The sequence below is a fragment of the Mus caroli genome, chromosome X (genome assembly GCF_900094665.2).
Source record: "Mus caroli chromosome X, CAROLI_EIJ_v1.1, whole genome shotgun sequence".
In the NCBI taxonomy this organism is placed as follows: domain Eukaryota; kingdom Metazoa; phylum Chordata; class Mammalia; order Rodentia; family Muridae; genus Mus; species Mus caroli.
In genome coordinates, this window is record NC_034589.1 from 89191643 (window position 1) to 89200436 (window position 8794).

Consider the following 8794-nt stretch of genomic DNA (forward strand, 5'->3'; position numbering starts at 1 on the left):
TTGCTTTTATTGGTTATTTTATTTATTTACGTTTCAAATGTTATCCCCTTCCCAGTTTTCCCTCCGCAAACCCTCCCCCCCTCCCCCCCCCCTGTGTCTGTGAAGGTGCTCCCCCCTCTCCCGCCTCCCCTCCCTGGCATTCCCCTATACTGGGGCATTGAGCCTCCACAGGACCAAGGGCTTTTTCATTATGTATTCACTTTACATTCAGATCGCAAACCTCTCTCTCCCTCCTCTCCTCCAAATCTCACCTTTACAGATCCTTGCCCCCTACTACCTGTCCCCTTCTCCTCAGAGAACGGGAAGCCCCCTTGGGTACCACCCCACCCTGGGACGTTCAGTCGCAGCTTTTTGAGGCCTCTTTCATAAATTCTGTAAGTGTGACGAAGTTCCCCGATCCTGTGTCAACAGGGAATTGTGAGGCTCCTGAAGGCCAGGCTGCATTTCCAGACTGTAAAGAGGTAATCAAATCTATTAGCTCTGCCCTTTCTGGCTAATGTGGTTATGGGCATTACTTACAGTAGAGACTGGCACAGGACTCATTGTTATACTATTCTTGCCTCTATCCTAGTTACTTCACTTTCCACACGGATGTACTAAACATCCCAGAATCCTAGGCCACTGATCATCTGCTATCCTCCACTCTAACACCACTGGGTGTTTCACTTCTGACTTTTCTTTTTAATTATTTATTTTTATTCTTTAGTCATTTTTTACACTCCAGACTTCATCCTTCTTCCAGTTTACCCCCCAAAACTGCTCCCCATCCCATACACCCCCTGTCTTCAAGAGGATGTCCCCACCCCTGTCACCCCTATCCCACCAGGCCTCTCCACTCCCTGGGGCCTCAAGTCTCTCCTAGGGTTAGGTGCATCTTCTTTGACTGAACCCAGACCCAGCAGTCCTCTGCATAAGTGTGTCTGGGGCCTCATATCAGCTGGTATATGCTGCTTGGTTGGTGGCTCAGTGTCTTGAGAGATCTCGGGGGTCAAGGTTAATTGACTGTTGGTCTTCCCATGGGGCTGCCCTCCTCCTCAGCTTCTTCCAGCCTTTCCCTAATTCAATCACAGGGGTCCCTGACTTCTTTCCATTGGTTGGGTGTTAAGTATCTGCACCTGATTCTTTCAGCTGCTTGTTAGGCCTAGGGCACACCATAGCATCAGTAACAGTGTCAGGCCCTGGAACCTCCCCTTGAGATGGGTCCTATTGGGCCTGTCACTGGACCTCCTTTCCTTCAGGCTCTTCTTTTTTATCCCTGCAGTTCTTCACAGGGACAATTCTGGGTCAGAGTTTTAACTGTGGGATGGCAACCCCATTCCTCACTTGATGCCCTGTCTTTCTACTGGAGGTGGACTCCCTCTCCCCACTGTAGGCATTTCATCAAGGTTCCCTCCCTTTGAGTACTGAGAAACTCTCACCTCCAAGGTTGTAGGTACATTCTAGAGGGTCCTCACACCTTCTACTTCCTGTTTTCCCCAATACCTGCTCATGTTTCCCTCTGCCCCTCCCTGTCCCCTTTCCCACCCAGGTCCCTGCCTTCACCATTCCTTTTCTTATACAGCATACCCATTACATTCATTCCTTATGTGAAATAAACTATTACACCAGCTCTTAGATTTCATTGACAATTGTGTCCCTCCTTTGGTTTCCAAACCATTAGTTGGATCTACCCACATTTCCATCGTTTGAAAGCTGATTTGCCCTCTCCCTCTGGATATGCATACAAAAAAGATGAGAAGCATACTTAATTCACTTTGCAATTTCAACATTTATTTCCGATACCAAAACTTGACAACACACAAGGAAAAAAAAAGTAAGACAGAATAGCAAATAAATGTATTTTGCATGCCACTCTCAGTCAACAGGATGTGGCTCTCTAGATAGCGTGTTTTGAAGGAACCTGAGGCTTCAGCCTCACTCAGGGAAAACTATTGCAAATGATGAGCAGTATCTGCGAATGTAAGAAAAAGAGAAAATAATTCAATTAGCTGTATCAGTAAAGAACATAAACACCCAAGAGTACTTCTCTGTACTTCCCTTTTCCCCACCATGGGTTTTGTTACTACTAGCTTAGGAATGTGAATACAATTCCCCCACTGACGCTACCTGCTTAATTCAAAGTGATTTACTTACCTGACAATTTACTCAACCCAGAAGAAGCCAATGGCACCGAAGTTGGCGGCGAAGTTGGCGGTGGCAGTACCGCTGGGGCCAATGATGGGGCCAGTAAAGGCCTGGGGAAACCTGGAGCGGGCATTCTGGTGGTATCTGGCCCAGAAGGTAAAGGGGATCCTGGACCAAGGATCTCCAAAATCTCCTTCCTCATCCCAGGTCAGCAGCTCAAACTCAATGTCATCCCAGCTCCAGGGACCAGACACAGCCTCATCTCCAATTCCCATGCGGTTTCTCGCTTCAGCCCGGGCCTCTGCCTCAGCTGCAGCAGCATCCAGAGCATCCAAGGCTTCATCTGCAGCTTCCATGAACTGTGCAGTCCAGTCACGAGGGTCTCTCTTCTGAACCTACAATGAGAAATAAAAACAAGACCATAATCAGTAAGAGGGACACAAAAAGAAAATACTGTACTATATATAATGGAATACTATTCAGCCTTTAAAAATGAAAATCCTACTATTTGTGACCACATGAGTGAAGCTGAAGGACATTATAGTAAGCAAGACAATACAGAGATAAGTAATGTAATTTTATTGGTAAGTGGACAATCTAAACTAGACTCATAGTAGATTAGACCGGTGGTTGCCAGGGGTTTAAGTGGGATGAGGAATAGGCACATATTTCAGCCAGATGTCATGAGTAAGCCCTGGGTATCTATTATGCAGCAGAATGTCTATAAGTTAATGACTAGTGTATATCTATAAATTGCTGAGCTGAGTTGTTCTTGTGTGTTGCTATGTGTGTGCACATACATGTGCAGGTATGTGCAAGGATAGAAGCCAACCTTGGGTGTTGTTCCTCAGATACCATCCACCTTATTATTTGAGATAGGGTCTCCTAACAAGCAGGCTGAGTGTGAGCCCGTGATCCCCTTTGAGGCACCATTTCCACCTCCCCAGCACTGGACTGCAAACACACACCATTACCCCCCAGCCTTTTTACACAGGTTAATCTATCCTCGATTCCTCCATTACCTCTGCAATGAATCTCAGCACTTTCATCTTGCTGGTCTCATGATAGGAGCGGAGGCCCCAGAGGAACTCATACTCAGGAGGGTTGCTGTTGGGCACTCGTCTGTAGTCCAGGTATCTGAGAAAAATAAAAGTGTGTGTTTATGGGCAGTCTGCAAAACAAACAAACAAACAAAAACAACAAAAAAACCATACTATGCTAAAGTTATTGCCTCAGGTTTTTACAATCTTGGACCACCCTCTCCTGAGAATGTGTACTATGGGAATAGTGGACAGGCCTTTCTTATAACTATGCTGCAGAAATATTCTACCTCCGAGAGTATCTTCAGTAAACATTTCTGAGTAATTCTGTGAACCGACACAGGTGCGCTGTAAGTCATGTTTAGAGAACCTTTTCTGACACAGATCAAGCAGAGTCAGAATTACAAGTACCACTTACTTCTGCTTTACAAACTCGTAAGTAAGAAGTTTTCTCAGGTCACCAAGGAGGGGATGTCTGACCCTGATGGTAAAAAAGAAAACGACAATCAGAGAATTTGCCTGAAGAGAAGTAAAGGAGGAGAGAGTTAAAGATTGTTTTCCTATCTCTCCACACCATAATTTAGACTCCCCCAAGACCACCAGGTTAATGCAATTCTGGTAGCATCCCTGCTGCTAAATGATACTTGAGATGAAAGAGCCCAATCATACCCAGGACGTAGTCCCATCTTTCGCAGTGCTTCCCAGAGGACGGCTGTGATAGGAGGCAAGAGACAAGGCATGGAAAGTGAGCATGGAAATCAGGCTGTAGCCAAGCCCCAGCTCCAAGGTCAGTCACTTACCCTCAGTGGCACGGTTGCCGTTCATGAAGATAATGCCCAGAATCACTAAGAGGAGGCCAAGCTTCGGTGTGTCTTTGGTCCTAGAGGAGTATAAAAAGAATATAGCTATATACATACCCAGCAGCCATCTGCATGAAAAACCCCACAAGCTTACCAATTTAGCTTCTCCAGTATTCCTCAGTAGAGATCATTATGCCCCCACTCTGCCCATGACCTCCTATGTGACTGAATACTGAGACTCTTAGGGGAAAAAAGCATCACTTAGAAAGACCATACTCCATCTCCTTTCCCATCTTACGTTCCCAGTATGCCAGCCAGGGACTCAGGGGTACTGATGAGAATATACAGATGCTCTTCTTTGTCGATTTCCTTCAGCTGGATTCCAAATTTCTACAGAAGAAAACCGATGATCAATGATGGCAGTTAGGATAACCTACCAATAGGCAGGCAGTCACAGCCCTGTAAGCCCTGTCCTTGCCATCATTCTTGTTTCTCAGGTCTGGCTCTTTACCTTCTCCAGGACAAAGCATGCGCGCTCAATGATTTCTGGATAGACATCAGTGTATTCTCGGATGATATCCCTCAGCATTTCTGTAGGAGAGAAGAGAAGCACCTGGAGTGAGCTGGACCATCCAGTGGCAGCCCCTGTGCCAGCCCTGGTGAGGGTAGCCCAGTCAGGTTCCTCACAAGTAGAATCAGCTATGGGAGGGAGGGGACAGAATAAGCAAAAGATGCCCCTATCAAGGACATCAAGGACAGAACGACTTACCTGAGCGCTTGATGGGTACCTTCGTGTAGTCTTTAAGCATCAGGTACTTGACCAACTTATTTGCCTGGGGAGAAGTAATTAAAATGATGTTTGTAGAAAACGTGGCCGCCGATTATAAATGGAAGGACTGCAGTAAACTAAGTGGAGAGGCACAGCACTTACTCTTTCCTGAAGAAGGGCCACATCTCGGGGCTGTGGAGGACCCTGGTTCTGTGAGGCACGAGAGTTGGAGGAGGATCTCAGATTAGGTGAGGGTCGTAAGTTCTGCCAGTCAGGTGGAATTGGCCAGTCGGCGGGGATCCAGTCAGGTGGAAAAGGCCAGTCAGAGGGAAAGGACCAGTCAGGAGGCATTGACCAGTCAGGTGGTACCTGCCAATCTGGAGGACCCTGCCAATCTTGAGGGCTCTGCCAACTAGGTGGAGCCTGCCAGCTGGGTGGGCTCTGCCATCCAGGTGTACTCTGCCAGGCCATTGGGTTTGGCCAGACAATTGGGCCAGGCCAGACAATGGGGTTTGGCCAGATCACTGGATTCTGCCAGATCACTGGGTTAGGCCAGATCACTGGATTCTGCCATGCAACTGGGTTCTGCCAAGCTGCTGGTGTCTGCCTAGCTGGGGGACTCTGACGTGCTGCTGGTGGGGTCTGCCTGGCTGTCTGGTTTTGCCAGCCTGATGGATTCTGCCAAGCCAGTGGTGTCTGCCACACCACATTAGGGGGTGCTCCAGGTGGGTTCTGCTGAGTGGTCACTGGAACCGGAGCAGACCTCCAGTTCCCCGAGGCCAGTGAGGCACGCCTTTGATCCCCACTGTTGTTCTCTTCTACATTCAAGTTATTAACCTGTATAATTAGAGAGAAGAAAATTTCAGGGTCACTATTAATCCTGGGTCTTCCCAGTTGCTATCCTAGGAAGTACCTAGGAATCTTCACCTACACCTCACTAGCCACTGGTCACTTTGATTCTCTTTGTCTTTCAGACAGGTGTTTCATCTCCAAACCAGACAAAGGAAAAAACAAACAGGAAGTGGGACGAGATTTCTCCTTTTCCTGTGTGACTGACAGTGCTTGGTTTCACCCTGAACTCGTTTCTTCCTGACTCTGTTCTCTCTAGAGAGTGAGGTACATCTTCCCGATCTAATGGTGATTCTGTGTGAGCCTGCCTAGCTTAAGACATGGTGTTTAATGTCAAAACGTAACATGACCTACACACATATTGCCTGTGTCCTTGTATCAACTCATCATCAACCTGTGGACAACCTGGGCTCAGGAATAATAAATATTTACCTTAGCACCCCCTACAACTGTGCCAAAATACAGATAAATACATGCCCTTTATTGTGTTTGGAGCCAAGGAAATTCGAAGAAAGGAGAGAGCCCAAAGCAAAGGGAAGCTAGCTGGGATCTCACCTTGCGGGTCCTCTTGCCCCGAATTATAGTCCGGGACTCCACGTTCTGAGTCTGGGAGCCATCTGCTGATGTCTGGGCTGCTGCACCATCAGCTTCAGAGATACCTACGCTGGTCCCTACGTCAGCCATTTTGGCCTGATTTACATTCTGGGTCTGGGCATCAGCTCCAGGGACCTTAGTAGTGTCATTCCAAGCCTTAGCTGTCTTAGGCTGGTTGTTGGTCATCTCATTGGCACTGGGAGACTGAGGGAAATTGTAGGTGGTACCGGGGCCAGCCTTAGTAGTGCTATTCTGACCCTTAAAGGCCATTTCAGACTTTTTAGCTGATTTGCTTGTGGGTGCTGCCTGGGAAAAGTCAGAGGCAGCATGTGGACCTTTAGGGGTGCCATTCTGTGACTTAAAGGCCGCCTTAGACTGATTCTTGGGCATCTCCTTGGCATTACGTGCCTGAGAATAATCATTTGGCCCCTTTGTGGTGGCATTCTGGGCCTTAAAGCCTGTCTTAGGCCTGGCAGCAGCTGCTGAAACCTCAGTACCAGCCTTCTCATTGGCAGTTGGGGGCTGTGAACTCTGGGGACTAGCATTTGGCCCACTGGCAGCTGCTGTGGCCTGGCTGCTGGGCGGAGCCTCGGAGATCTGGATGGCTTCCATCAAGGTCTGCACAAGCAAGGCGCTGTCTTCAACAGAGGCCTCAGCCTGCAAACACAGGAGGGGCAACATTTCAATCTCTGAGCCTTACATGGCAGACCAGAGAAGGAGGGGCGCGGCGCAACGCAGCAGGGGAGCTGTAGACAGGCGTCACAGTACTCAGACGTGGGGGCAGAGGCGGGTCAAAGGGAGGCGGGGCGCGAACAAAATTTAATTAAGGGTAGAGGGGGCAGGGCAAGGTGAGGGACAGTCTGTGGCAGCAGGGGCTGGTGCGGAATGTGGTGCAAGCTCTGAGCACCAAGGTTTAGAGACGGACGGGTTAGGCTTGAGGTTGGGAGCTCAAGACCCGAGGAGAGAGGAACAGAGGAGGATAAGCTGAGAGGGTGGAGGGGGAGTCTCGCGGCGTGGAGAAAGGGAGGGTGGAGGCGAGAGGTTGGGGGATGGGGCGACAGACTGCTCTACACGCGTCAGGGTTATGGAAAAAAAATGGTTCCTTACCCAACCCGCATTCTCTGGGCAGAATGCCCTGACTAACAGGGTCTCCCCTTTCTCTAAGCAGGGACCGATGGCTGAAAAGGGCCGCCCCTCCCCCCCATTCGATAAACGCTAGAAATCTGAGAGCCCGCGGAGTCTAGGCCGGAAGAAGGGCAAAATCAAATCCTGCCATTCGCGCGACCTAAGGGGCCCGGGGTGGGCGTAATCTGTCAGCAGGGGAAAAATGGGGGAATTGGGAGCGGGGTCCTCACCTGGAAGCCGCGGAGGCCTGCACCGCCGTCCGGTTTCTGAGCCATAGTTCTTGTCTCCCTGGCAAGAGCAGAGCCTAAGGGGGGTGTGGGAGAGAGGAGCTGGACATTACACTACAGAAGGAAAAGACATAGGACTGAATTCTGTGTGCGTGTGTGCTTTGATTCTGGGGGCGGGTGAGGTGCCGGGTCCGGGGGGAGAACCAGGCCTAAGCGGAGCGGGAAAAGTAACCGGTCGTCCTGCTAGACCATCTCCAATCTCAGATGCGGCCAGGGAAAAGCTTCAGCGCGGCCGTTTTGGAGTCCGAGAGGAGCTGTGGATGCGGTAGTTTACGGGGGCGGGGAGGGAGGGCGGCGAGCGGGGAGACACGGGCGTCCGAAAAGTTGAATTAAGGTTCTGAATTCAGAGGAACCGTCTAACGGGATCAAGGTCGGGATATAGGATTCGGGGAGGGAACTGGAAAAAAGATTCAGGGGGACGGACGGAGGTTCAAATTAGAAAAGGGTCGGGAGCAAGAGTCTGAATCCGGGAGCAGGCAGAGTAGGGGGCTTCCGAATCCAGGGTGAAGGGACTGGGAGAAAAGAATGGCGGAAGGACGCCGCGCCAGGGGGCAGATGCCCCGTCTGGGGGCGAACCTCACCTTGCCTCAGGGCCGAACCCCAATCCCTTCGCTGCTTCCTTCTTCGCGACTCAAGAGGATCGGGAATGGCTCTGTCCGGCTCTCGGCACCCGCACTCTCTCCGGGTCCAGGAGAAAATGCCAGCGCGGCAGCTCGGGCGACCCCGCCTCTCCGCCTAATATACCACCCACCGCCTCTGGACGAGCCGCGCATGCGCAGCAGATCACTGTCCAAATAAGAGTCCCGCTTGCTTTCCCAACAAAAGCTTCATCCCGGAGCCATTGTTGCGCATGTGCACTTGGAGGAGAGCCCGCCTCCTTGCCAGCACACTGTACCACCGCCAACCAGGTTGACAGTGGACAAAGGTTCCTCCTCCTCTTCTCCTTACGCATCCACTCCTTCAACAGATGCGCAGCGCCTTTCGGTCCCACCCCCTGGCCCGACACACCAGCCCCCTACCTTTCTCCGCAATGCGTCTCCGCTCAGTCCCGCCCTTTTTCCCGAACTCTCTCTAGCCAGGTCCGCAGCTCCCGCCCACCCCCGTGCGCAGAGCCCCGTAGGTAGGCCCCCCGCGGGGGTCTCTTATTTCGAAACATGCTAGGCCTTTGCTGAGTTCACCCACTCTGAGACTACGCAGAAACCTTAA

General features: G+C 50.5%; 1 protein-coding gene across 1 annotated transcript; it reads right to left on the reverse strand.

Annotated features, from left to right (window-relative positions):
* Positions 1-1748: 1748 nt before the first annotated feature.
* On the reverse strand, positions 1749-8369 carry Maged1 (MAGE family member D1). The gene is made up of 13 exons (XM_021153440.2): positions 8170-8369; positions 7532-7605; positions 6138-6833; positions 4896-5570; positions 4734-4797; positions 4476-4555; positions 4263-4354; positions 3965-4044; positions 3834-3876; positions 3583-3645; positions 3147-3261; positions 2134-2519; positions 1749-1951 (listed from the first exon to the last, which is right to left on the reverse strand). Exons 2-12 carry the CDS (start codon positions 7574-7576, stop codon positions 2142-2144), a joined length of 2331 nt encoding a protein of 776 aa, XP_021009099.1. The 5' UTR covers positions 7577-7605; positions 8170-8369; the 3' UTR covers positions 1749-1951; positions 2134-2141.
* Between the last annotated feature and the right edge of the window lie 425 nt (positions 8370-8794).

What these genes read in the sequence shown, in the direction of transcription:
- Maged1 (XM_021153440.2), bottom strand. Translation starts at nt 7,576, where the DNA reads ATGGCTCAGAAACCGGACGGCGGTGCAGGCCTCCGCGGCTTCCAG. An exon ending in GGGGCAAGAGGACCCGCAAG is followed by an intron (nt 5,571 to 6,137) that starts GTGAGATCCCAG and finishes CTAATTATACAG; the next exon opens with GTTAATAACTTGAATGTAGA. An exon ending in TGCTGAGATTCATTGCAGAG is followed by an intron (nt 2,520 to 3,146) that starts GTAATGGAGGAA and finishes TTCTCATTGTAG; the next exon opens with GTTCAGAAGAGAGACCCTCG.